The sequence below is a fragment of the Vipera berus genome (genome assembly GCF_964194415.1).
Source record: "Vipera berus genome assembly, chromosome: W".
Taxonomy (NCBI): domain Eukaryota; kingdom Metazoa; phylum Chordata; class Lepidosauria; order Squamata; family Viperidae; genus Vipera; species Vipera berus.
Genome location: NC_138210.1, coordinates 74,176,666 through 74,202,775, shown reverse-complemented (window position 1 = coordinate 74,202,775; position 26,110 = coordinate 74,176,666). Strand labels below are relative to the sequence as shown.

The 26,110-nt window shown below is 49.9% G+C and overlaps 2 protein-coding genes across 7 annotated transcripts in view; one reads left to right on the top strand and one right to left on the bottom strand.

The window, feature by feature from the left end:
- Positions 1-17,063, top strand: part of LOC308676618 (chromodomain-helicase-DNA-binding protein 3-like) — a 103,981-nt gene extending 86,918 nt beyond the window's left edge. For all 4 annotated transcript variants that reach the window (XM_081342539.1, XM_081342538.1, XM_081342540.1 and 1 more), the window contains 11 exons: positions 1,350-1,515; positions 2,258-2,376; positions 2,742-2,892; positions 3,320-3,415; positions 4,197-4,337; positions 7,346-7,454; positions 8,688-8,820; positions 8,953-9,148; positions 11,982-12,145; positions 14,071-14,197; positions 16,072-17,063. In XM_081342539.1, the coding sequence (XP_081198665.1) occupies positions 1,350-1,515; positions 2,258-2,376; positions 2,742-2,892; positions 3,320-3,415; positions 4,197-4,337; positions 7,346-7,454; positions 8,688-8,820; positions 8,953-9,148; positions 11,982-12,145; positions 14,071-14,197; positions 16,072-16,169 (1,500 nt within the window). In that variant the 3' untranslated portion in view covers positions 16,170-17,063. The remainder of the gene's footprint in view (positions 1-1,349; positions 1,516-2,257; positions 2,377-2,741; positions 2,893-3,319; positions 3,416-4,196; positions 4,338-7,345; positions 7,455-8,687; positions 8,821-8,952; positions 9,149-11,981; positions 12,146-14,070; positions 14,198-16,071) is intronic.
- A 3,461-nt stretch (positions 17,064-20,524) lies between these two features.
- Positions 20,525-25,893, bottom strand: LOC308675966 (uncharacterized protein). 3 transcript variants are annotated; one of them, XR_014028244.1, is made up of 3 exons: positions 25,293-25,893; positions 22,156-23,418; positions 20,525-21,791 (listed from the first exon to the last, which is right to left on the bottom strand). XR_014028244.1 is itself a non-coding variant. In XM_081341655.1 (3 exons), the coding sequence occupies exons 1-3, from the start codon at positions 25,879-25,881 to the stop codon at positions 21,739-21,741; spliced, it is 711 nt and encodes a 236-aa protein (XP_081197781.1). In that variant the 5' UTR covers positions 25,882-25,893; the 3' UTR covers positions 20,525-21,738. The 3 variants fall into 3 exon arrangements, 2 of the variants coding, with proteins under 2 accessions (XP_081197781.1, XP_081197782.1); XM_081341655.1 differs by having other exon boundaries at positions 22,156-22,224; XM_081341656.1 differs by lacking the exon at positions 22,156-23,418.
- Positions 25,894-26,110: the final 217 nt, after the last annotated feature.

Below are 26,110 nucleotides of genomic sequence, written 5' to 3'. Positions count from 1 at the left end.
TGGCCTGGAGGCCTTTAATACAAGGCCGCCTTTGCAAATCTGTACCCCGTCGACCCCAGTTTGTTCGTGTATTTATTTATATCTGGCCTGTGCTATCTTTGCAAATAACTCCAAGCAGTGGGCACACCTAATATTCCTGCCTCCTTTTCCTATTTCCCCCACAAACAGCCTCCCTCCCCCTTGAAAGAGAGGGACTGGTCACCTACCCCAGAGTTCCCCAACCTTTTCCGGCTTGGTAGTCCGGGAGGAGCAGGGGAATGTGCAGACGCGCAGCCTACAGGCGCCAACGGGCTGCTGGCACCCACACCGCTGGCTGTGTAGCGGCGCTTCTGCGAGTGGAGGGGAGCTCGCCAGCTATTCCCGTGGCCAACACACCATGGCCCAGTACCGGGTTGCGGACCGTAGGCTGGAGACCCCTGACCTCTCTGGCTTTCATGGCTAAAGGGGAACTAGAATTCACCGTCTCCTGGTGACTGGCTTTAAAGTACCCAGCTGGCTTTCAGGCTTAAGGCGGGACTAGAACTCACCGTCTCCTGGTAACTGGCCCAAACTCACCTCTGGCTTTCATGGCTAAAGTAGAACTAGAACTCACCGTCTCCTGGCGATTGGCTTTAAGTTACCAGGCTGGCTTTCATGCTTAAGGCGGGACTAGAACTCCTCGTCTCCTGGTAATTGGCCCAAACTCACCTATCCGGCTTTCATAGCTAAAGTGGAACTAGAATTCACCGTCTCCTGGTGAGTGGCTTTAAAGTACCCAGCTGGCTTTCAGGCTTAAGGCGGGACTAGAACTCACCGTCTCCTGGTAATTGGCCCAAACTCACCTATCCGGCTTTCATAGCTAAAGTGGAACTAGAATTCACCGTCTCCTGGTGACTGGCTTTAAAGTACCCAGCTGGCTTTCAGGCTTAAGGCGGGACTAGAACTCACCGTCTCCTGGTAACTGGCCCAAACTCACCTCTCTGGCTGTCATGGCTAAAGTAGAACTAGAACTCACCGTCTCCTGGTGATTGGCTTTGAGTTACCAGGCTGCCTTTCATGCTTAAGGCGGGACTAGAACTCCCTGTCTCCTGGTGACTGGCCCAAAGTTACCCAGCTGCCTTTCATGCTTAAGGCGGGACTAGAACTCCCCGTCTCCTAGTTTCTAGGCCAGCACTTTCACCCTTGCGCCGGAGTGTCTTACTAAACAACCTGCTTCTTGGTTTTTGTACGTTCTATAAAATGCCAGCCAAGAATTTGACCCTTCTCTGCTTCTGTTGGAAGGCTTTCGTTTTCGTAACCTTTGTCGTGGCAGACTAAAATTGCTCACGGGTGTGTGTGTGCGTGTGCATGTGTGTGCTTTTTCGTGATAGGTGCAAGAGTTTGAACATATTAACGGCCGCTGGAGCATGCCCGAGTTGATGCCCGATCCCAGCGCTGACTCCAAAAAGTCCTCCCGGGCTTCGTCCCCCACCATCAAGACCTCCACCACCACTCCGGACCCCAGTTGCACCAATACGCCATGCACCTCCAAGCCAGGTAGGAGGCGCCCCGGAGAGGCGGAGCCAGGATCGGTCACGGGGGGGGACCCGACCCGAACCCCGGATCCCTTTCGCCTAACGGTGTTTGGAATCCACCCCAGCCCCGTTGAAGCCGGGCAAAAGGGACGCAGCCGAATTTCTCCTGATAATTTCCATTCAGGATTTCATCGCTGCCTCTTCAAGAGGCTAGTCCCTGTTAACCTAGTGGACTGGAGTAAGTTGCTCTAAATGAGCCCCCCCCTCCATTGTGAAGAAATTAGAATTAGGCGGTGGTGTGTGTGTGTGTGTGTGTGTTTCAGGCTGGATCCTTAAGCGAAGCAGCGAGTTGACTTAAGGGGGCCGTCGTCCCCGACTTAAGGACCAGAACTTGACCCACCCACCCCCAAATTTCCGTGGCTAAGCGAGACAAGCGGCTGCTCCCATTTTACGGCCTTTCTCACCGCCCCGGCAGGTTAAGGGAATCGCGGTGGCCGCTAAGCAAGTCACGGGGGGGTCGTTAAGGGAAGCCGGCTTGCCCCCTTGACTTTGCTGTGTCGAAGGTCCCAAAAAGGGGATCGGATGACCTCGCGACAGTCGTAAATGCAAGCCGGGGGGGGGGGGCTGAGCCAGATTGGATCCGACGACGTTAGCCCAGGGGACGGTTGTATTCCTTTGCCTTCGTCCTTGCGTCCTTACTCCATCCCGGACGGTGGTGCGTCGGGAGGGCGGGTCGAGTTTTACCGTGTCCTCCGTTCCTTCAGCGACCCCGGCCCCCAGCGACAAAGGAGACGGGCTCCTCTCCGCCGAAAAGGAAGACCTGGAGAGCAGGGAAGAGAAGGTGGAGAAGGAGGCCAAGGCCAGCGAGAAAATGGAGACTGAGGTTTGCGCTTGACTTTCGCTAGGCTAGGGGGGAAAAAAACCCCAATTCTTCGTCCGTTTCTAGAAGCAAACGGAATTGGAGGCGGCGTGGAGGTGCCGAGGGTGGTGGGAATATATTATTATTATTATTATTATTATTATTATTATTATTATTATTATTATTATTATTATTATTATTATTATTATTATTATTATTATTATTATTAAATAAATAAATAAATTATTATTATTATTATTATTATTATTATTATTATTATTATTATTATTATTATTATTATTATTATTATTATTATTATTATTATCTGGGTGAGAGGGTCTCTCCTTGATGGGAGCTGCCTTTTGAGTTCTCTGCCTTGCCTTTCCCAGCCGTCCGCGCCCGAACAGGCCCTTACTTCCACCTTCGCGGGGGATAAAATGGAGCTGGATTCTTCCAAAAAGCCCCAGGACGAGGGCCTGACGGTCAGGGACAAAGAAGCCGAAGCCGAAGCGGCAGTCAAGGAGGAAAAGGAGAAATTGGGTGAGGGTTGATCGGGGTGGGTGAGTGGGTGGGTGGGGTCCTTCCGATGAGAAAGGAGGAAGAAGGCGGTCCCGTCGGACCGTTAGGAGTTGTGTTTAGCTTTGCTTTTTTTTTCTTAAAAAAATACAAATTAAATTTTTATTTTTAGGGGGGGCATTTTTATTTTATTCGGACGATTTGAAAGCCCAAAAGCCGAAAGGAGCGTGGGGGGAAAGAAAGTTAAAACAAGAGACGAAACGAGATATTTTAAGTAAACATTTTAAAATAAGGGGACGCACACACACACATACACACACACACACACACACACACCCCGAGACATTGAAGCCTCTGGCCGTGTTTGCGCACGGAAAAATCACCCTGGCCATTTTGCAAAGTGGGCCTTTCCCCCCCCCTCCCTTCCCTCATATTCCTCCCCTGTTTCCAGATGCTGATTTGGAGAAGCTGGTGGCCGAGGACAAATCCACGGAAAGCGACGACGGCAAGGAAAAGATGGAGGGAGAAACGCAGGATCCCAAGAAAGGTAAGGTGTGCTTGGAAGCGGGATTTACAGGTGTGCCGGCCAGGAATTCCTGCCAGGGCAGGATTTGCACCGAGGGCCGTAGTAGTTTAGGGTCAGCCACCTTGCATCCTGGCTGGAAAGAGGTGGTGAGACAGCGGTCAAGATCAGAAACGCCCAACCTTGGCCACTTTTAAGGCTTGTGGACTTCAACTCCCATCATTCCCCAGCCAGCTCTTTTTTTTACACTTTGCTGAAGTCAAGGTATATTACGTCCAGGCCTTCCCACCGTCTATTGAGAAAGTTACCCAGTCAAAATTGAAATAAAGTAGTCTAGCCGCCTTTGTTCTTGTCCTATCCATGCTGACTTCTGGGAAACCTTTGCTGGCTGGGGAACTCTGGGAGTTGAAGTCCACAGGTCTTAAAAGTGGCCAAGGTTGAACAAGCTGGCTGGGGAATTCTGGGAGTTGAAGTCCACAAGTCTTAAAGTGGCCCAGGTTGGACACCCCTGCTCTAGATCCTTGGCTTTGATTGGTTTTGGCTGCTGGGCTGGGGTAGTAAAAGCTCTTTTGATAGGACAAGAGAACCGATTGTGCCTTTCCCCCCTCTCGCCATTGGCTGGCTCCTTCGGGCAGGGGGCGGGACTCCATGTAGTCCACACTCCAGACAGACCTAGAGATTGTGGCGTGTGCGAATTGAGTAGACTTTGGCCGCGGCTTGTCAGCCTGCTGACCAAAGGTGAGAAGGGAGGGGCGGAAAAGCGGATCTGGTCCAAAGCCCCCCCCCCTTTTTCTTGTCCTCAAAGGAGACGTCAAATCGGAGCGGGAGGCGGCCAAAGAGTCCAGAACTGTCAATCTCAGAGATGAGAACCGGAATAACGGGAAGAGGGAAGAGAGGATGGAGAAACCTCGGTTTATGTTCAACATTGCGGATGGTGGCTTCACGGGTAAGAGGGCGTCTGCATGGCGGAGATCTGATCTGGGTGTTTTTTTTTCCTGCTTCTGTTGCTCCATCACTTTGCTACTTGTTACATTTAGGAAATGGAATGGAATAGAAAATACAGAATAGAAAATAGAATAATAAGAAATAAAATAGAATAGAATAGAATAATAAAATATAGAATAGAATAGAATAGAATCAGAAAAAATAGAATAGAATAGAATAGAATAGAATAGAATAGAATAGAATAGAATAGAATAGAATAGAAAATATGCAATAGAATAAGGAATAGAACAGAACAGAACAGAACAGAACAGAATAGAATAGAATAGAATAGAATAGAATACTGTAGAATAGAATAGAATAGAATAGAATAGAATAGAATAGAATAGAATAGAATAGAATAGAATAGAATAGAATAGAATAGAATAGAATAGAATAAAACAATAGAGTTAAAAGGGACCTTGGAGGTCTTCTAGTCCAGCCCCCTCCTCAAGCAGGAGAACCTATACCATCTCAAACAAGTGACTGTCTAGCGGCCTCTTCTTGAAAACCTCCAGGGATGGAGCGCCCACGATTTCTGGAGGCAGACTGTTCCACTGGTTAATAAATTCTTTTCATTTCTCCATTTATTTATTTATTTTTGTTGTTGTTGTTATTGTAAGCAGCCCAGATCATAGCCCCACGGCAAGATGAATGGCCAATAAATTTAACAAATCAGTCAATCAATCAATCCTTTTCATTTCTCCCTTTTCATTGCTGTAAGCAACCCAGAGCATATAGCCCCACGGTATAATGGGTGGCCAATAAATTAATTAAACACATTTGGGCTCATAAAGGCCACTCCCACTCAGCATGGACTCTAAGCAGGGTACAGTTAAAACTACTGTCCCTAAATAAATAAAATAAAAGCAGCAGAAAAAACAAGACTTTTTAAAAATTTGAATATAATGGGAGGGCTGACATTCCGACGCCCAAGACTTATCTCAGAGCTTGGGGAAAGAGCCAACTTTGCAAAGTTGGGGTTACCGTTAGTCTTCGACTCCATGACCGAAAATTCGTTTAACAACTGTTCCAAGTTATGATGGCGCTGGAAAAAAAAGCGACTTAGGACTAGTCCTCTCGCTTACAACCATCGCAGCACCCCCGTGGTCACATGAATAAAATTCTGACACTCGGCAACTGACTCACACACCTACTATGGTCGCGGCATTCCGGTGTGTGTGTGCGCGCGCGTGCCCGCATGTGTGTCACGTGATTCCCTTTTGCGACTTTTCTGACAAGCTAAGCCGGATTGGCTCAACCAACGGTGCGATTCCCTTAACAGCCACAGCGTTTCACTTAAGAACTGTTGTCAAATGGGGCAAAACTCCTTTAGCAAGTGTCTCGCTTTTGTGTTGTTGATTCCTCGCCAGCCAGTGGATCCGGCAGCTGAGTCTGAGGAATTAGAGGAGAAGGAGGAGGAGGAAGAGGAGGAGGGGCCTGCAGTGACATCAGAGTCTGAGGAAGGCTCTGAGGAGCTCCAAGACTTACAGTCAGACGTGGAGCCTGGCCCCTCTACTCCCGCTCAGGCTGAGACACAACTGTGCTGGGAGTCTGAGTTGGACAGCGACGAAGCACAGCTGGGAGAAATCCAGGCTGCACGAAGGCGCCGGCAAGAAAAGAGAGTTGTTGTTGTTAGCTGCGAAGTCGTGTCCAACCCCTCGCGACCCCACGGACAACATTCCTCCAGGCCTTTCTGTCCTCTTCCATCTTCTGGAGTCCATTTAAGCTCAAGATAGATGATAGATAGATGCATATATAGATACATAAAATGGATGGAAGATGGATGGATGGATAGATAGATAGATAGATAGATAGATAGATAGATAGATAGATGGATGATGTTGTTAGTTGCGAAGTCATCTCCAACCCATCGCAACCCCACGGACAACATTCCTCCAGACCTTCCTGTCCTCTACCATCTTCTGGAGTCCATTTAAGCTCAGGCCTACTGCTTCAGTGACTCCATCCAGCCACCTCCTTCTCTGTCGTCCCCTTCTTCTATTGCCCTCAATCATTCCCAGCACTAGGCTCTTCTCCAGTGAGTCCTTCCTTCTCATTAGGTGGCCAAAGTATTTGAGTTTCCACTTCAGGATCTGGCCTTCCAAAGAGCAGTCGGGGTTGATCTCCTCTAGGACTGACCGGATTGATCACCTTGCAGTCCGAGGGACTCGCAGGAGTCTTCTCCAGCACCAGAGTTCAAAGGCCTCAATACTTTGGCGCTCGCTCGGCCTTTCTTGCGGTCCAGCTTTCACAGCCATACATTGCGACTGAGAAGACCGTAGCCTTGACTATACGCACTTTTCTTTTAAAGCCGAAAGCCGAAAAGAGAGCAGGGCAGAGGGATGCAATGGGGCGGCTCCAATGGCAAAGGAGAAGGCATTAGGAAGCCACGCCTGGGCTGCATTATAAAAAGGGAAGGTGTGGGAGGTGCGGGTTGCCAAAGGTAACCATTTGTGTTGAGGATCGAGTTTTGGTGTTTCGTTCGCCTTGGACAGGGGTAGGCAACCTCAGCTCTTTTATGACTCATGGACTTCAACTCCCAGAATTCCTGAGTCAGCTGACTCAGGAATTCTGGGAGTTGAAGTCCATGAGTCATAAAAGAGCCAAGTTTGCCTACCCCTGGCCTTGGACATCGACTCAGGTCTGTAAAGAGTAAAATGAGTTGGTTTTTTCTTGCGGCTCTTCTTGTTGGAAGAGGGGGTTTCTCCTTCTGAGCACAACCAGGACACACGTGGGCTGGGACAGAACGCTCAGCAACAAAAAATTGGGGGGGGGGGCAGTTGTGACCATAAGTGGGAAAACGACCTGTAAAAAGCAGGTAAATTCAGTCCTGATTGGGGGGGGCGGAGTAACCCCAACTGTTGGGAATGTAAAACCTCCTGTGTGTGTGGGGGGGGGGAAAACTTGAGGATTTATAGCTGGTTTCTCAGACCGACCAGTGGCGATTTTTCTTCTGCTCTCTCTGGCTAGAACTTCACACCCTTTGGCAGAACGAGGAGCGAGCCGCCATCTCCTCCAGCAAGCTGAACGAAATCTGGCATCGCCGACATGACTACTGGCTGCTGGCCGGCATCGTCCTGTATCCTTTAAAAGTTGGGAAAGGGGGGCGGGGGTGGGTGGGTGGGGGTGTTGCCGGTGACTCCGGGTGAAGGTGGAGAGAACAGGGCAGCCTTCGCGGGGAAGCGAAAAGGACAGAAGGACACAGTCTTGAGGCAGACCCGGGCAAGAGGTGGCAAAGCCCTACGCAAGAAAACCACCCAGAGCACGCCAAGGACACACACACACACACACACACACACACACCAACAGCTGCCCTTCTACTGAGGCATTCGGGCAGGAATTCAAACCCACCCACCCCCTCCGCTGTTCAGGCATGCGCACCATACTCGTTTCTACGGATCTACCTGGATCGGGAAAGACGTGCCTAAAGGATGAAGGTTTAGGGCTAGGTTTAAGGGTTAGAGTTAGGTTTAAGGTTTGGCTTAAGGTTAGATTTAAGGGTTAGGTTTAAGGTTTAGGACAGGGGTCCCCAATCCCTTTTCCTTGGACCAGTACCGGGCCACAGCACACCAGCAACCGGTCCACACAAAAAAGCAAGGCCCCATCCACGGGATGCAGGCAGCACACAAAACCAGGCGCCCTCCGGTCCGCGGAAAAACCTCCCTCCATGGAACTGGGGGGTCCCTGGTGTCCGAAAGGTTGGGGGCCTCTGCTTTAGGGCTAGGGTTAGATTTAAGGGTTAGGGTTAAGTTAGGGTTAGGGTTAAGGTTAGGTTTAAGGGTTAGGGGTTAGGTTTAGGGGTTAGGCCAGGGGTCCCCAACCCCCGGTCTATGGACCGGTACCGGGCCACAGCACACCAGCAACCGGTCCACACAAACAAGCAAGACCCCATCCGGGGGATGCAGGCTGCACACAGAACCACGCACTTTCTGGTCTGTAGAAAAACCTCCCTCCACGGAACCGGGGGTCCCCCCTGGTGCCCGAAAGGTTGGGGACCACTGCCCTAGTTCAGAGGTCCCCAACCCTGGTTCTGTGGACCGGTACCGGGCTGCAGCACACCAGCAACCAGTCCGCACAAACAAACGAAGCCCCATCCGCGGGATGCAGGCAGCAGACGAAACCAGGCCCCCTCCTGTCCGCGGAAAAACCTCCCTCCACGGAACCGGGGGTCCCCAGTGCCCGAAAGGTTGGGGGCCTCTGCGCTAGGGAGGAGGAGGAAGAGGGCTCCCTTCTTCTGTGGCTGAGAGGCCGCCCTCGGCAGGCTGCCGCCTACGACTGTGGAGACCCCCCCTTAACCCGCCCACCCCTGCAGGCACGGCTACGCTCGCTGGCAGGACATCCAGAACGACAACCAGTTCGCCATCATCAACGAGCCCTTCAAGAGCGAAGCCAACAAGGGGAACTTCTTGGAGATGAAGAACAAGTTCCTGGCCAGAAGGTTCAAGGTGGGGGAGGAGAGAGCGAGAGCGGGCCCCTCCCTCGGCCCGAGAGAGACGGGGCTGTCACTGCACGTTTTTTTTGTTCGTCAGAAAAGTTCATTTCTAACTGTACATTTCCCCTGCCCCTGTTCCTGCCAGCTGCTGGAGCAGGCCCTGGTGATCGAGGAGCAGCTGCGCCGGGCGGCCTACCTGAACATGACGCAGGATCCCAGCCACCCCGCCATGGCCCTCAACACCCGCTTTGCCGAGGTGGAGTGTCTGGCCGAGAGCCACCAGCACTTGTCCAAGGAGTCGCTGGCCGGCAACAAGCCCGCCAACGCCGTCCTACACAAGGGTAAGAGGCGGGCGGGGAGGCGGGCGCGACGAGGACGGTCCACGTAACTCTTCCCCTTGCCACACACGCCGCCACCACCACCCCAGCCTCTGTGTGTGGATCCTTCTTCTGTATCCCCCTTCCCCACTCTGAATCCATTAAAGTGCGGTCGTGCTGTGCAAAGCCACGGTGTGTGGTTGTCTCCTTAAGCCTGCTCTTTGTGCATCTTTTGTGTACCTCCGCTCCGCTCTGTCCTCGGAGTATCCCGCAAGTATCTCCGGAGGGGGGGGTCTTCAAATCTCTCCTGAAGGTTTTTCTCTCCTCCCTGGCGGAGCGTCCCCCAGGAACTCTGGAATGAGCATCTGGGGAAGGGGGGGGCGGAAGAACCGGGGTCCTCAACTACCCCACCCCCCAGTCCGCAGCCTGTTCGAAAGCGGGCCGCGCAAGGTGGAAAGGTTGGGGACCGCCTGGGTGGAAACATCACTCAGTGCCCTGGATTGAACCTTCAGAGAAAAACAGGCAGAAAATGTTCTTGCTTTCGAAAGCGGGTGCTTCTGGGATATCTAGCTGGGCGCCCTTCTGGTCTGCTTTGCATCCTTCGTCAAGTATTGTGAATTGTCCTGATCCACTGTTGTGCCCAACAAAATGTCACATCTCAGATAGATGGACAGACAGATAGATAAAGATAGACATAGGGAGAGATAGATAGATAGATGATAGATAGATAGATAGATAGATAGATAGATAGATAGATAGATAGATAGATAGATAGATAGATAGATAGATAGATAGATAATGGATGGATGGAAGGATAGGTGATAGAGATAGAATATAGAAGATAGATATAGAAAATAGATGATATAGATGATAGATATACAGTAGATAGATAGATAGAGATAGATGATAAATAGAAGCTAGATGGATAGATAATGATAAACAGAAGATCGATGATAGAGATAGATGATAGATAAATAGATGATAGAAGATAGAGGTAGAAGATAGATAAATGATAAATAGATGATAAATAGAAGATAGAGGTAGAATATAGTAGATAAATAGATGATAGATAGATAGATAGATAGATAGATAGATAGATAGATAGATAGATAGATAGATAGATAGATAGATAGATAGATAGATAGAGGATGGACAGACAGACGTCACTGGCTGCATAATTTTGGTGCCTTTTGCTTCTTTGCTTTGTTTCCTTGTCATCTTCGCTCGTCTCCCTTCACAAGCATCACATGAGTATCGCCAGGGTTTAGCCTTTGGGCTATTGAGTTCTCTTTGAATAAAAGAACGGGTAGTCCTCAACTTACGACAATTCACTTAGTGACCGTTTGAATTTACAACAGCACTGGAAAAAGTGACTTAGGACCATTTTTCACCCTCAGCAACCGTCGCAGCCTCCCCAGGATCATGTGATCCAGATTGAGACGCTTGGCAACCGGCTCACATTTACGACAGTCGCAGCGTCCCGGGGGGGTGTCACGTGATCCCCTTGAGCGACCGTCTGACAAGGAAAGTCAGTGAGGGAGGCTGGATTCGCTGACCAGCCTGGTCACTAACTGAGCAACTGCAGCGATTCGCTGGCAAGAAAAGGGGATCAAATGGGGCCAAAGATCTCTTCACAGCCGTCTGGCTTAGCAAGGGAAATTTTGGGCTCAATTTTGGTCATAAGTGGAGGACTACCTGTATCTCCTGCTTCCTGGCTGTTTTTGGGCCCTCCTTCCCTTGTTGGATGAGGGGCTTCTGACTTCAGCCCCTTCCCCTAGACCAGGGGTAGGCAACTGTGGCTCTTTTATGACTGGTGGACTTCAACTCCCAGAATTCCTCAGCCAGCATGGGGGAACTATGGCCCCTTCATGACTTGTGGATTTCAACTCCCAGAATTCCTGAGTCAGCATGGGGGAACTATGGCCCCCTTTAGGACTTGTGGACTTCAACTCCCAGAATTCCTCAGCCAGCATGGGGGGAACTATGGCCCCTTCATGACTCGTGGATTTCAACTCCCAGAATTCCTGAGTCAGCATGGGGGAACTATGGCCCCCCCCTTTAGGACTGGTGGACTTCAACTCCCAGAATTCCTCAGCCAGCATGGGGGAACTATGGCCCCTTCATGACTCGTGGATTTCAACTCCCAGAATTCCTGAGTCAGCATGGGGGAACTATGGCCCCCCCCCTTTAGGACTGGTGGACTTCAACTCCCAGAATTCCTGAGCCAGCATGGGGGAACTATGGCCCCCTTTAGGACTTGTGGACTTCAACTCCCAGAATTCCTAAGTCAGCATGGGGGAACTATGGCTCCCTTGGTGACTTCCGGACTTCAACTCCCAGAATTCGTCAGCCAGCCTGGCTCAGCTTGGGAACCTCTCCCTTTCCCCTCAGCCTGGCTGGCACAGGAATTCTGGGAGTTGAAGTCCATGAGTCATAAAAGAGCCAAGGTTGCCTACCCCTGGGATAGGGTCTCCTGCTTGAGCAGGGGGCTGGACTAGAAGACCTCCAAGTCCCTTCCAAATTTATGGTTCCATATCCTATAGAACCAAACTTGCTAACTGAGAACAGTTATTCAGTGGGACGGCTTGCCACCAGAATTGGTGGGTGCTCCAAAGCTGGAGGTTTTCAAGAAGAGGCCGGACATTTGTCCAGAATGGCCTACCGTCTCCTGCTTGAACGGGGTTGGGCTAGACGACCTCCCAAAGTCCCTTTCCAGCTCTCTGTTCCCATTGAGATTGGGAAGGAAGGCGGTGGGGTCCAGGAAGCGTAGGCCGCCAGGGAAGGTCATCGCTAGCCTTGGCCCTGATGGACATTGCTTTCTCTTCTGTCTCCTCCTTCTTCCCGGCGGCTGGGCCAGTGCTGAACCAGTTGGAGGAGCTGCTCAGCGACATGAAGGCCGATGTGACGCGCCTGCCCGCCACGCTTTCCCGCATCCCTCCCATCGCCGCCCGGCTCCAGATGTCCGAGCGCAGCATCCTGAGCCGCTTAGCAAGCAAGGGGAACGAAACCCAGAGCGTTCCGGTAAATGCCAACCTTTTCTCTCTCTCCCTCCCTTTCCCTTTCTTATTCTTTCTCCTACTCTCTCTCTCCCTCTCTCCCTTATTCTTTCTCTCTCCCTTTCCTACTCTCTCCCTCTCCCTTATTCTCTCTCCCTTTCCTTCTCTCTCCCTCATTCTCTCTCCCTTTCCTACTCTCTCCCTCATTCTCTCTCCCTTTCCTATTCTCCCTCTCTCCCTTTCTTATTCTCTCTCCCTTTCCTACTCTCTCTCTCCCTTATTCTTTCTCTCCCTTTCCTACTTTCTCCCTCTTATTCTCTCTCCCTTATTCTCTTTCCTACTTTCTCTCTCTTCTCTCCCTTATTCTCTCTCCCTTTCCTTTCTCTCTCTTCCTCTTATTCTCTTTCCTACTCTCTCTCTCCCTCTCCCTCTCTCCCTTATTTTCTCTCTCCCTTTCCTACTCTTTCTCCCTCTTTCTCCCTCTCTCCCTTTTTATTCTCTCTCTCCTACTCTCTCTTATCTCGCTATCTCTATCTCCCCCCCAATTCCCCTGGAATTACCATAGGGGGCAAAATGGGGTGTCCATATCATGACTTCACTTTGCTTTGTGGGGTCCTTGGTGGTCTCTGAGCCGGGCGGTTTCCTTGCAAACGTTTCATGACCCAACTAGGGAACGCAATTAGTGCTAGGAGAGAGTGTGGGGTCGCACAGAGGAGGAGGAGGAGGAGGAAAAAGGGACGAAGAGGAGAACTGTGGGGTCCTAGATGCTCTCTGAGCTTGCTGACATCTTGCAGACGTTGCATGACCCAACTAGGGAACATCATCAGTGCTAGAAGGAAAGGGAAGGAAGGAAGGAAGGAAGGAAGGGAAGGAAGGAAGGAAGGAAGGAAGGAAGGAAGGAAGGAAGGAAGGAAGGAAGGACGGACTGTGGGGTCCTTGGTGCTCTCTGAGCTGGGTGGTTTCCTTGCAGACGTTTCATGACCCAACTAGGGAACCTCATCAGTGCTAGAAGGGAGGGTGAGAGGAGGAGGAGGACAGATGGATCCTTAGTGATGACCCAACTAGGTAACATCATCAAGGCTAGGAAGGAGGAGGAGGAGGAGAAGAGGAAGGAGGAGGAAGAGAAGAAGAGGAAGAGAAGAAAGAGGAGGAGGAGGACTGTGGGGTCCTTGGTGCTCTCTGAGCTGGGCGGTTTCCTTGCAGACCTTTCATTACCGTAGTAGGTGACAACGTCAGTGCTAGAAGGGAGGAAGGAAGGAAGGAAGGAAGGAAGGGAAGGAAGGAAGGAAGGAAGGAAGCAAGGAAGGAAGGAAGGAAGGAAGGACTGTGGGGTCCTTGGTGCTCTCTGGGTCACGAAATGTCTGCCAGAAAACCACCAAGCTCGGAGACCCCACCCCCACGAGGAACCCCCCCCCCCCCCTCACACACACACACTTCAACCGTGATCTGCCAAGATTCTCTTCTCTGGGCATCGCCTTGCTTCGCCCCGGTTGAGGCAGGGCGCCATCTGTGGCTGCAAAATTCCCATTTGATTTCTCGGCCCTCCTCCCCTTTCGGCTGGCTGGGAAAAGCTGGAAAGAAAGATAAATCGGCACGAGGAAGGAAAGTTCTTTTTTTCCCCCGAAGGTGCAGACCGAGCAGCTGCTATTCTTGGCTAGATTTTAATACTGGAAATGTCGTTTTTGTTTTCCTTCCTCCGCAGCTAGTGAACCCAGGAGGGTGGATGGTTGGGGGAATCCCTCTTGCTGCTTTTGAACCCGGGTCCCTTCGCCCTGGCTTTCCCGCCCCCCCCCCCTGGCGGCGGGATTGGAACTTCAGTTTCGTTTCGTTTTAATATTTTATGTTACTTTACTTTTCCTCATTTATTTGCCACCCGTCGCCTAACGCAACGAGACTGGAAGGCTAATTTGTGTCCCCCTCCCCGTCTTTTTTTTTTTCCCCCTTCCGCAGGCCTTCCCACCTGGACCCTACGCCACCCCACCTAGTTTCGGGGGCTCCTTCGGGGCCACCCCCGGCGGGGGCCTGCCCACCTTGGGGGCCAACTACAGCCAAATGCCCACCGGCTCCTTCATAACAGGTCAGTTGGGGGCGAAGGCGCGAGGCTTCTGAGTCACGACACCGTTGCGGCCGACGCACACACACAAAAGGACATTTGGGTTGCGGGGAAAAAAAAAAGAAACAGAACCTCACGTCCAGGAAGGTAGTCCTCATCTTATGACGACAGCCGGGTTTAAAGGAGACAGCAGCCGTTAAGTGAATTTTGCCCCATCTTAACTGCCTTTTTTTGGGGGGGGGTCGCAATTGTTAAGTAAATCGCCGCAGTTGCTAAGTTAGTAACCCGGTCGTTAAGCCAATCTGGCTTCCCCGTTGACTTTGTTACGAGGTCGCAAAAGGGGATCGCGTGACGCCCCACCCCCGCAGGAGACACGGCGACCGTCATAAATACGGGTCGATTGCGCAAGGGTCTGAATTTTGATCATGTGACCAAGGAGAGGCTGCAACGGTCATAAATGTGGAAAAACGTTCACAAGTCATTTTAAATACACGTAGTCCTCGACTTACGACCGGGGCCCGCCGTTTCTGTTGCGAAGGGAAACATTTGTTAAGTGAATTTTGCCCCGTTTTATGACCGAGGCTTAAGTGAAGCATTGGCTTCCCCCCTTGGCTTTGCTCTGTCAGGTTGCAAAAGGGGATCTCATGAGCCCCCGCCCCCCCAGAAATTGCAACCCTCATAAATACAAGCCAGTTGGCAAGCGGCCGAATTTTGAAGACGTGAGCGTGGGGGATGCATGCAGCGGTCGTCAGTGTGAGAAATGTCCGTTAAGTCACTAAAGGCAGGATAGAAATCTAATACACACACGCACATATATATTAGGATATATAGATTACATAGATAATAGAGAAACAGAGATGATAGATATAGATAGATAGATAGATAGATAGATAGATAGATAGATAGATAGATAGATAGATAGATAGATTTGATAGATAGAATTGATAGATAGATAGATAGATAGAATTGATAGACATAGATAGATAGATAGAATTGATAGAGATAGATAGATAGATAGATAGAATTGATAGATAGATAGATAGATAGATAGATAGATAGATAGATAGATTTGATAGATAGAATTGATAGATAGATAGATAGATAGAATTGATAGACATAGATAGATAGATAGAATTGATAGAGATAGATAGATAGATAGATAGATAGATAGAATTGATAGATAGATAGATAGATAGATAGATAGATAGATAGATGATAGATAGATAGATAGAATGAATTGATAGATAGATAGATAGATAGATAGATAGATAGATAGATAGATAGATAGATAGATAGATAGATAGATAGATAGATACAATTGATAGAGATAGATAGATAGATAGATAGATAGATAGATAGATAGATAGATAGATAGATAGATAGATAGATTTGATGGATAAATAGATAGATAGATAGATAGATAGATAGATAGATAGATAGATAGATAGATAGATAGACAGACAGACAGACAGACAGACAGACAGATGATAGATAGATAGATAGATATAAATAGATAGAATGGATAGATAGATAGATAGATAGATAGATAGATAGATAGATAGATAGATAGATAGATAGATAGAATTGATGGATAAATAGATAGATAGATAGATAGACAGACAGACAGACAGATAGATAGATAGATACCGTGTTTTACCCAAAATAAGGACTGCTTGTACTAAAGGCAGGATAGAAATCTAATACATACATACATACATATATATATTTATCCGGTTTCCCCCAAAATAAGCTCTAATGCACCTTTTGGAGCAAAAAATAATATAAATTAATATTTGTGTGGAAACACTGTGTGTATGTATACACGCACGCGCGCACACACACACACACCATGGAGATATATACCATTCTCTCTCTCACCCCCCCCAATATCGTTGCAGCCAACGGGCCCCCCGTGATTGTGAAGAAGGAGAAGGAGGGCGAAGGCTTGGAGAAGAAAGAAGCCAAAGGCGGGGAGGTGATTTGCATAGACGACTGAGGAGGGGGGGCAGCTGGGCCCCCTGCCTGCCGAGCCCCCCCACCTGTGCCGGCCCCCACCTCTGCTCCAAGGGGGCCCCGTGGCCCTCCGGCCTCTCCTTTTTTGATTTCCGGATTATGTGACGGCTTTGGGGCCCGCTGGTGATTCCTGCCCCCTCTCGGGACCCCTGCCTCGGATTCGAATTCCTCCTCCCCGGCCCTTCCCCTTCCTGCGGTGGGGGAGCCAGCGGCCAGCTCCATCTGGAAAGCCACTCCCCCCCCCCACGCCCCGCAAGGCGGACTTAAGACTGGCCAAGAGGTACTCAGGACCGAGCTGGTTTGTATCCCCCCGGCTGGCGGTTGCGGGAGGGGGCCGACTTGCGAGCTAGGATCCAGGCTGCCCGGGGCTCGGACAGGGGAGGGGGCAGCCTGCTTTTTTTGGAGGGGGGGTCTTTGCTGCGCCCCCCTCCCCCAGTGTCGAAACTTTTCGAAGAAGCACTGCAAAAAAGGACTCTTATAAATATGAATATATATATAATGTATACACATTCATGCTGTATGTTTAATCCCCCTTTCCCTCTCGGGCCTGGCTTCCCCACCCCGGGGGGGGGCAGAACGCAGAGACACCCCCCCTCCCTGACTGCGGTCTGTTCGGGGAGCCCCTTGGAGTGGGACCCCTCCCTCCAGCCAGAACTTTTGGGGAGCCTGACCCAGAGGTGTCCCTGCTTTGGGAGGGCGGGCCCATTTCCCCCCCCTTCGCCCCCCCTCCCCTGTGAAAGCGAGCTGGTTTTGGGAGGGGGGGGACACGAGGGGGGGGGCAAAGCCAAGCCGCACTCCTGGACGGATTGCCGCATTTTGAGTCACTTCTTGTTTAAATCTTGCAGAATTAAAGGCACTGTTTCCTTGGCTACGTAAACTCTGCGCCTTTGCCTCTTCTGTTCTGCACATGCACCTATTTTATATATAATATACCTTATATAAGTCTAGCCGTGGGTCCCGGGCAGCCCTTCTCAAGTATCAGCGACTTTTAAGATGAGTGGACTTCACATCCCAGAATTCCTCAGCCAGCCCTGGAGCTTAAGATCCACCCACCTTAAACCATGGCTGGCTGGGGAATCCTGGGAGTTGAAGTCCACTCATCTGAATGTTGCTGAGACTGTCCATGGAGTTTCTCTGTAAACAGAGGAATATTTATTTATATATATATCTATATATATCTATATATCTATATATTTATATATTTATATATTTATATATCTGGATCCTTGGTTTTTCGGGTTCTTCCCCGCGTAGAACTAAAGGTGTAGGCGCAACGTTTCGACGAAATCCCATCCGTCATCATCAGGCTAGTGGTTTCTGCAGAAACCACTAGCCTGATGATGACGGATGGGATTTCGTCGAAACGTTGCGCCTACACCTTTAGTTCTACGCGGGGAAGAACCCGAAAAACCAAGGATCCACATACAGGCACCCGCGAAAACCTCAGAAAACATTTATATATCTATATCTATCTATCTATCTATCTATCTATCTATCTATCTATCTATCTATCTATCTATCTATATCTATATCTATATCTATATCTATATATATTTTCTGAGAAGGAAGCTGAAGCCACCAGCCTGAGGATGACGGATGGGATTCCGTCGAAACGTTGCTCTTACACCTTCAATTCTACGTGGGGAAAAACCTGAATATATATATATCCGTTTACAAAAAGGGATGCGGTGGCTCAGTGAGTTAGGATGCTGAGCTTGTCGATCAGGTCAGCAGTTTGGCGAGTTGAATCCCGAGTGCTGCGTAACAGAGTGAGCAGAGTGAGCGCCTGTTACTCATCCCAGCTTCTGCCCACCTAGCAGTTCGAAAGCACGTAAAAAGGCAAGTAGAAAAATAGGGACCACTACGGTGGGAAGGGAACAGCGTTCCTTGCGCCTTTGGCGTCAAGGTGCTGGTGATGACCTATAAAGCCCTAAATGGCGAGGGTCCGGGATATCTGAGGGAACACCTGCTGCCGGCATCAAGCTCCCTTCGTCCAGTGCGCTCCCACAGGGAGGGTCTTCTCGGGGTACCGCCGGTAAGAGATTGCCGGTGGACGACACCCAGGGATAGGGCCTTCTCAGTGGGGGCGCCTGCCCTTTGGAACCAGCTGCCAGTGGAGCTGAGAACTGCCCCCGACCTCCGATCATTCCGCCGGGGCCTGAAGACCTGCCTCTTCGAGCTCTCTGACCCAGGCTGAGAAATTTTTAATTTTAACTGGGTTTTTATTTTTTTCTCAGGGTTTCATTTAATCTTTTTTAATTTGTTTTAACTTTTGTATTGATTTTCTTTTAAATACCCTGTAAACCGCCCTGAGTCCTTCGGGAAAGGGCGGTATATAAATCTAAATAAATAAATAAATAAAATAGTCATGCTGGCCACGACCACGGAGATGTCCTCGGACAAGCGCTGGCTCTTCGGCTTTGAATCGGAGAGGAGCACTGGCCCCTAGAGTCGGAAACGACACGCACATGTGGGGGAACCTTTACCTTTTATCCTGTTTGCAGAGAAATTCCATGGACAGTCTCAGCAACATTCAGATGGGTGGAGTATATATATATATAAAAGGCGAACGCTGCCCTCTTTAGAATAACATTTAGAAGCAGAATAAACATTCCAAGCCAGCCGCTGTAGCAACATCTTGATCTGTCTTAAGCGCTTTGTAGAACTTGCCAGCACTGGGTGGTAGTAGTAGTAGGTGTGCCATGTAGGAGAGCGGGGTGTTATCGACAAGCTGGATTGAGCTGCTAAGTGTTCTGATCTACCAAAAGAAGCTGCTGTAACGAAGGAATCATGGCTTGATTAGGCAAATTGATTTTTTTTCAATCTGAATAGAACTGGAAGGGACCTTAGAGGTCTTCCAGTCCAGCCCTCTGCTCAAGCAGATCCTATTCCATTTCAGGTAGGTGGTTGTCCAGTCTCTTCTTGAGGGCCTCCAGGGATGAAGGACCCACAACTTTGGGGCAGAACCTCAAATACTGGAAGACTGCTATCGTGTTACACACACCCTTTTTCTCTAGACTGGCCAAACCCAAATCCTGCAAGCCACCTTTATATGTTTTAATCTCCAGGCCTTTAATCATCTTAGTTGCTCTTCTTTGCGCTTTTTCCCAAAGTCTCAACATCTTTTTTGGAACGGGGGGGACCAAAGCTGGATGCAGGATCCCAGGTGTGGCCTTACTAAGGCTTTACTAAGCGGGACTAACACTTCACACGATCTTGATTCCATCCGTGTTTCTGCAACCTAGGATTGCATGAGCTTTTTTTTTTGGCTGCCGCTGCGCACAGCTGGCTCATGCTGGGAACTTTGACTCTAGTCATAAGTCATTTTTTTTTGTATGTTGTAACTTTGAACAATAAGTAAGCAATTGGTCATACGTCAAGGACCGCCTGGGTGTAGCACCTCATGGCCCGGTGTATTGGGACAACTGAAGAAAATCAGGTTTGCAGGGAAAACTGGTTGAACGTGGTTAAGCGTCCTACAGCCATAGCCAAGATTAATAGCTGTAAAAGTTTCCGTCTTAAGTGTGTCAAACTAATTGCAGCAACAGGAAGGTTAAGATTCAAGCAACCGACGTAGCCCAAATTTGCAGTCTGGAATAGGAACCGCCGCTTCGCCATACATTCAGCAGAAGCTTCCAGGTTCCCCCCCCCCTCAAGACAATCCCCCCCAATTGGGGGCTGACTCTCCCATTAGCCCCAAAGATATTTCCCCCCCCCCTCCCAATTAGAATGAGACTCTTTTGGCCTCCGAAAGCTTTGAGTCACATCCCGCCGTGCTCGGCCAGGTTTGCAAAAGTTGCCTGCCGCAAAGCTGCAGGCCAGGGTGTCGTCTAAGTGACTCAGTGGCCTCCTACACAGTCGCATTAAAAGCAGCCTCGGTCGCAGGTCACGAGAGGCGGGGAAGATTGTATGCCCAGGGCGGTGAACAAACAGGATATGATCCAAGGAAGTGGCCGCAATCTTTCGTTGGAGAAATCCGGATCGAAATGCCTGCCGGGCTATCGAGCTGAATCAACCTTGATGGAGAAACTTAGAAGCCACGGGAAGATGGTGGCCTTCCAAATGCTTAGGCTTCCTTTGCCTGTTGCAAAAGGCAGGAGACCCACCGTGGCATGGGGAATTTTATCCACACCGACTGTGGAAACGACAACGCCACGCACGGTTGGTGCATTTTCTACGTCGTCGGCCACCGATGAAACCCAGCCAGTTTCCGTTTCAATTATGTCAACGGCAAAATCCTTTTAAAAATCCTACATGTTTTATTAACGTTATGAAATAACGCACAACCGTCGAACGAGGAAAGCAGAATATAAATATTAAATTACGAAGGCTTTCAGACACATTTCACAGAAATGGATTTTTTAAAAACAAAACACAAAATATACAGCATTTGAAACTCGACTTCGGACCAGGTCACGCGATCTCTCGTCTTTAGATGCAAACATTTCGCACAGGAAAAAAAAAGGACCGTTATTCCAGTTCGTAATCAGTGCAACCAAATCCTGACAAAAGACAACTCAGAACGACCTTGTCGCAAACAATCACAAGGGTACCATTTATCTTCGAAAATGGAAGTTATTTTCTCGGGCGCTGTTGTGACTTTGAACCTGTTCAGTTTCAGTTTCTCATCTTACCAAAAAACCAAAAACAAACAAACAAAACAAAAAACAAGATCAAGAGGGCAAGTCACCTCCTTCTATACAGACCACACAATCCTAAAAGTCAAATTTGAGGGCTTCCCCACCAGCATCTTCATTTTAGGCCTACGGATGTGAAGGAGGTTCCGATCCAACCAGAGAAATAGAAATCCTAGCTGAAATATCCATTCTCGTAACTTAAGGGGCAGAAATGCCCGTGGCAGCATCGTTCCAGAGGCGATGGTCAACATAAATTGGTTGTTTGAAACGTTCTGTTCTCTGCAGGTTAGAAAGATGCCGTGCGAAAGATCTCAGCCTCTTTTAAGATTGGAAGAAAAACACCGTAAACAAGGATTTATAGGTCGCCCGGTATCCTTTCGTTCTACCTTCAAGGAATCAATGACCCACGTCAAGTCGTATAAAAAAGCATTTATTCCATTTTTTTTTAAAAAAAGTCACGTGGATTGTTTTGCCAGGGTATCGGGGGGGGGGGGGGGGAGAAGCACTTCCAGAGAACAAGGTCTGAGGTTTTTTTTTTTTAGAAGAGAGATTGTGAACACATTTAGTGGGAGGCTGTTAACATCTTCCAACGAAGTAAATCTAAAAAAAAAGAAAAGAAAAAAAAGGCTCTTTTAACCTTGAAGGAAACGTATTTTCACCAAAACGCGGCTGGTTGTAGAATTCTTTTCCTCTGCTGCGACTTGGGTTTTTTGCTGCGCCTCACGGCGAGGAGTGGCGAAAGAAATTCCTTGTCGATTCTTCTTGGGCCGCCGTGGAACCCACAAAAAAAGACACCAGTCCGCCGTGTCTCTCCAAAATGGGAGAGGGCGCCGTCGCCTCCTCCTCGGAGAGGCAGTTCCCTTGATGCAACGGACCACAAAACAGGTTTCCTCCGCGTCAAGTGACCCTGGCTTTTCAGATGACGTAGCAAGTCACAATGGCCACGTCCTTCGTTCCGGAACCGTAGGCTGCGGGAGAGGGAGAGAAAATGGCTGATATTAAACAAGAGAAGAGGTGAACCTGGCTTGCACTCAGAAGCATCTAAAAGGCTGGGGGTTTAAATTCTCACCTTCCCAGAACACACGCATATTTTTTTTAAAAAATGAGTCAGTCGCAACTGTGCTCAAAACCCACATCTTGCCACCACCACCACCCCGCGTCAAATGCTCAACTCCTGGCACCGACTGCCTTTCTAAGCCCCAGAGATGCCAGGTTTCCAGCTTCAAAATGTACACTTATCTGCGCTTCCCTGATTCAACCTATTAAGCCAATCCTCTTCCCCCAAATAAATACAGGCAGAAAATCTCCTTGGCTCCCAACAAAATTGCTTACCGTAGGAACCGATCAGAATCCCCCAATTAGCTTTTCTCCCTTTGCGGTGTTTACCTCTGGGTCCTTTCGCTGTCGAGTTATTTCCCCGTTAGAAAAACAGCAAATGCAGAAATCAAAATATATCAAGGATAACAAATTGCAAGCAGCTAAAACTTCTCTTACTGGGGGGCAAACGGAGCGGTTGTTCTTGCACTTCAAGGGGAGGCAGGCTGTTTCCGACTGGGCTTTTTTCCCAGGGGAGAAGCGGATTTTGTGCCGAACGGTTGCAAAGTTAAAAGACGTACGGGCACTTACAAATACGACAAAACGCACTTCAGCTGTCTAATGGGACCGACACGTTTTCTTACAGTCGCGACTCTGGCCCAGGAGAGCGAGAAAAGTTTTTGAGGGGGTCCTTGGTGCTCTCTGAACTCCGTCGTTTCCTTGCAGTGCACTCGCTGACAGCGTTACCTAGTTGGGTCACGAGACGTCTGCAAGAAAACAGCCAAGCACAGAGACCCCTCAAGGACCCCTCACTTCAACGCTGAGCTGCAAATATTCTCCTTTATTGGGGGGGGGGGAGGAATTTGTTCTATCAAACTGAAAGCAGAAGGGAGCCTCCATTCCTTGCCTTTTCGCCCGCAGCCTTGTTATTTTTATCACCTTACTGCCGACTTCAGTCACTGGGATAAAATATCAGCAAAAAGCTTTACGGCTTTTGTGCCGCGTCCGTCGTGCAACTAAGCAATTTTTAAGCCACGTTTTATTGTTTACCACAAAATCAGTAAAATGCATCATAGATACGGTCAGCCTAATCCACAATTGGGTTCCATGCCAATTGCCTCTCGTTAACAGCTGAGACCACCACCCCAGAGGCTTTTTTTTGGGGGGGGGGGGAACAGCCAGATTTTCAACAGCTTGCTAAAAAAAAAAAAAGTCAGGAATGCTTTTCGATGTTGCAACTCAACGGGGCATTTTTTTCCCCTTTCCCTTAGGAAAGACATCCTGCTTAAGCCATGCACGCCGCTTCCAAAACACGCAGCTCATTGCAACTTTATGAATCACTCTTGACTATTAAAAAGCAGGACACCGATCTAAGTACGCAGCGCCCTAAGAATACTTTAATTAAAAGCCTAAGGGTTACAATGTGTTTGATAAAAGTACATATTTAGAAGCCAGTGAGTCAAGAATGGAAAAATACAGGGAAAGCTAACTGAATCATTTTGATACTCTGCTGATGATGATGATGCAAAGATGGGAGGCCTCGGACCATCCGGAAAGCATCTGACAGGAAAAACAAAAAACCTGGATGTAAGCAGAAGGGACGAATAGACCGAACAAATGCAGTTTTGGATGGTGAGAATTGTGAAAAGTTGCAAGAAAGGTGGAGGGCACCCAAAGGGGAAAATTTCAACTGGCGGGCTGTAGGAAGACGGCCTTCTCTGCCTCAGCTTTCTGGAACATCCTGCCCCTAGAACTGAGGAAAGACCCCCCAAACTCTTGGCCAATCCGCAAAAGGATAAAAAAAAATATTGTGACTTTGTGTGTGGGGGGGAGGGGGGCGGAGAGGACCAAGCAACCATGGGGCTGGCTGTTCTCTCAACAGGCTCCCCCCCCCGTAACAATCCAACATTAAATGGCCATCAAAGAATTTCCCTCTCCTCCTGATAACTTGTCGTTCTACAATTTCCAAAATTTATCCCCAATATTTTTCATTTTAATCTTAAAATTTGTATACCCTGGTTTTATTTCTTATTATACTTTGTTCGTATTCATCTACAGAGAGGCTCTGCACTATAAAACCCGAGATGTCCCAAAGCTGCTTTTTTTTTCCTTTTTCACAAGGCAACTGGACTTGTTTTTCTTTCGAAGACGTCTCGCTTCTCATCCCAAGAGCGGGAGAAGCTTCCGGGATGAGAAGCGAAACGTCTTCAAAGAAAGACAAGAAAGTCCAGTTGATCTCCTGGGGAAAAAGAAAAAAAGCAGCTTTGGGATAACTGTGACCTGGAGGACCGAGAATCTCCACGGACAGAAGACGAGATAATTTAATTTTATTTTAATTGAATTTCTATACTATAATGCCTATAATGCCGGTTTTAATGATGCTCGCCAACGTGAGCCGATTAAATTCAAATGCATTGGCCTCGGGTCTCGTTTCAAAGCAAGCGTGGGCAGCTCAGAGCACGAGAAACGTTTCAGAGACCCTGAAATTTCGAGATGGGTGGGCGTGTAAAGTTAATAAATCTTAGCTGAACCTGTAGACTCGTCATCCTTGAGGGGGTTGGCACGTCCTTGAGGCATCTCACCACAGCTGTTCCAGGGTGGCCAGCCGGGGTCCCCCCCCTCTGCCTTCAAGGGCTTCGAATGCGATGCACCCCCAAACCCATCCAGGGCCACGGAGGGAGGGGGGGCGTTTTCCAATCCTGAGCTTCCTCAACACCCGAGTTAAGGTGTCTCCACAAAGGAAGGCGAAGGTATGCATCCTAGGATAGGTTCCAATCTGGGATCTGTCCCCAGGACCGGACCTTCTGCCTTCCGAGCTTTCAGACTTCTTTAGCCTCACGGTGTTTCCTGCCTGCCCCAACAGCTGAAGCTCAGCCTTCCCGTTTTAAGGCAGGAAGTCCCCAAGCTTGGCCGCTTTTTAAGCCGGGTGGACTTCAACTCCCAGAATTCATCAGCCAGACAGGCTGGGGAATTCTGGGAGTTGAAGTCCACATAACCTTAAAGGTTGCTTGTTAGTCGAGGATTCCCGGGAGCTGCACACACGGGCTAAAATGGTGTAGGGTTAGGGGGTCCTCAAACCTGGCCCTTGGACGACTTGTGGACTTCAACTCCCAGAATTCCTCAGTCCACAAGTCACGAAAGGGCCAAGTTTGAAGACTCCTGGTGTAGGGTCTACTGCTTGGGTGGGGTTGGACTAGATGACCCACAAGGTCCCTTCCAACTGTGTTAATTCTAAATATTCTAAATAAATCGAGCCAAATTCAGCGGGGGGGGGGAAGGTCTTAATCACGTGCTGCAAGCCTTGGAGGGAGGGCAATTGAGGCCACGACCCCAGTCCCAACCCTTGCAAACCAATGTTTCTCCCCCTGGCTATGAAAGACGCTGGAGTCTCCCCGGGACTTCATTTCCCGTCATCCCTCGGGAAGGACACTCACGGTTGATTGGCTGCCGCCTCCGCCACGTGGGCCCAGATCCGCCGCGGCCCCGCCCTCTCCGGTCCCGCGCATGCGCTGGTTGGCCGCCGCTTCCTCCGCCTCCTCCCTTGAGGAATTTCTTCAGCGTCCGCCAGGGGCGCCATTGCTCGTCCCGGCCGCTCTCTCCCTCCTCCTCCTCCTCCTCGCCTTCTTCGAGGTCTTCGTCCCCGGCTAGGCGCTCCACGCGGCCGGCTTGCTCCCGTTCCCGCTCGCGGAGCACGACCCGCTGCCAGAGCTCGGCGTCGATGGGCGGCAGGACCAGGCGGCGCCGCCAGCCGCCGCTGCTGCGCCTCACGCCGGCCGCCAGCAGGTTGCCGCGCTCGCGGAGGGAGGTGACGGCCCGGCAGTAGGGGCACGTGACCTCCTCCCACCAGCCCTCGCGCGCCAGCTGGCACACGCAGGCGCTGCAGATGACGTGGCGGCAGCGCGAGGGCTTCCAGGAGCCGCGCGCGCCGCCCAGCCGCCGAGGCGCGCGCCCGCAGCGGTCGTAAGGCATGCAGCAGATGCCGCACTCCAGCTCGGGCGCCTCCTGGCTCTCTATCTCCGCCATCGCGCCCGCGCGTCCAACTGGCCGAGCGCGCTCGGCGGTTGCCTGCAGATATATATAGTCGCGCCGAGTTCCCAGCCACGCCCCCCCATGAGCATTACGTCCAATGAGCAAAGGCGGGAGTGCCCCGCGCGCGCGGAGATCGAGCCACGCCCCCGGGTATTCCATCCAATCAGGAGCGCGGTGGTGGTGAAGGGGGGGGAGAAGAGGCCACGCCTCCCCTGACGTCTCT

Bases quoted from the DNA above. Each gene is read 5' to 3' on its own strand.
- LOC308675966 (XM_081341655.1), bottom strand. From the start codon at position 25,881: ATGGCGGAGATAGAGAGCCAGGAGGCGCCCGAGCTGGAGTGCGGCATC. The intron at 22,225-25,292 runs GTGAGTGTCCTT...ATAACTCGACAG, and splicing joins GAGGCGGCAGCCAATCAACC to CGAAAGGACCCAGAGGTAAA. The intron at 21,792-22,155 runs GTAAGCAATTTT...CCTCTCCCGCAG, and splicing joins GATTCTGATCGGTTCCTACG to CCTACGGTTCCGGAACGAAG.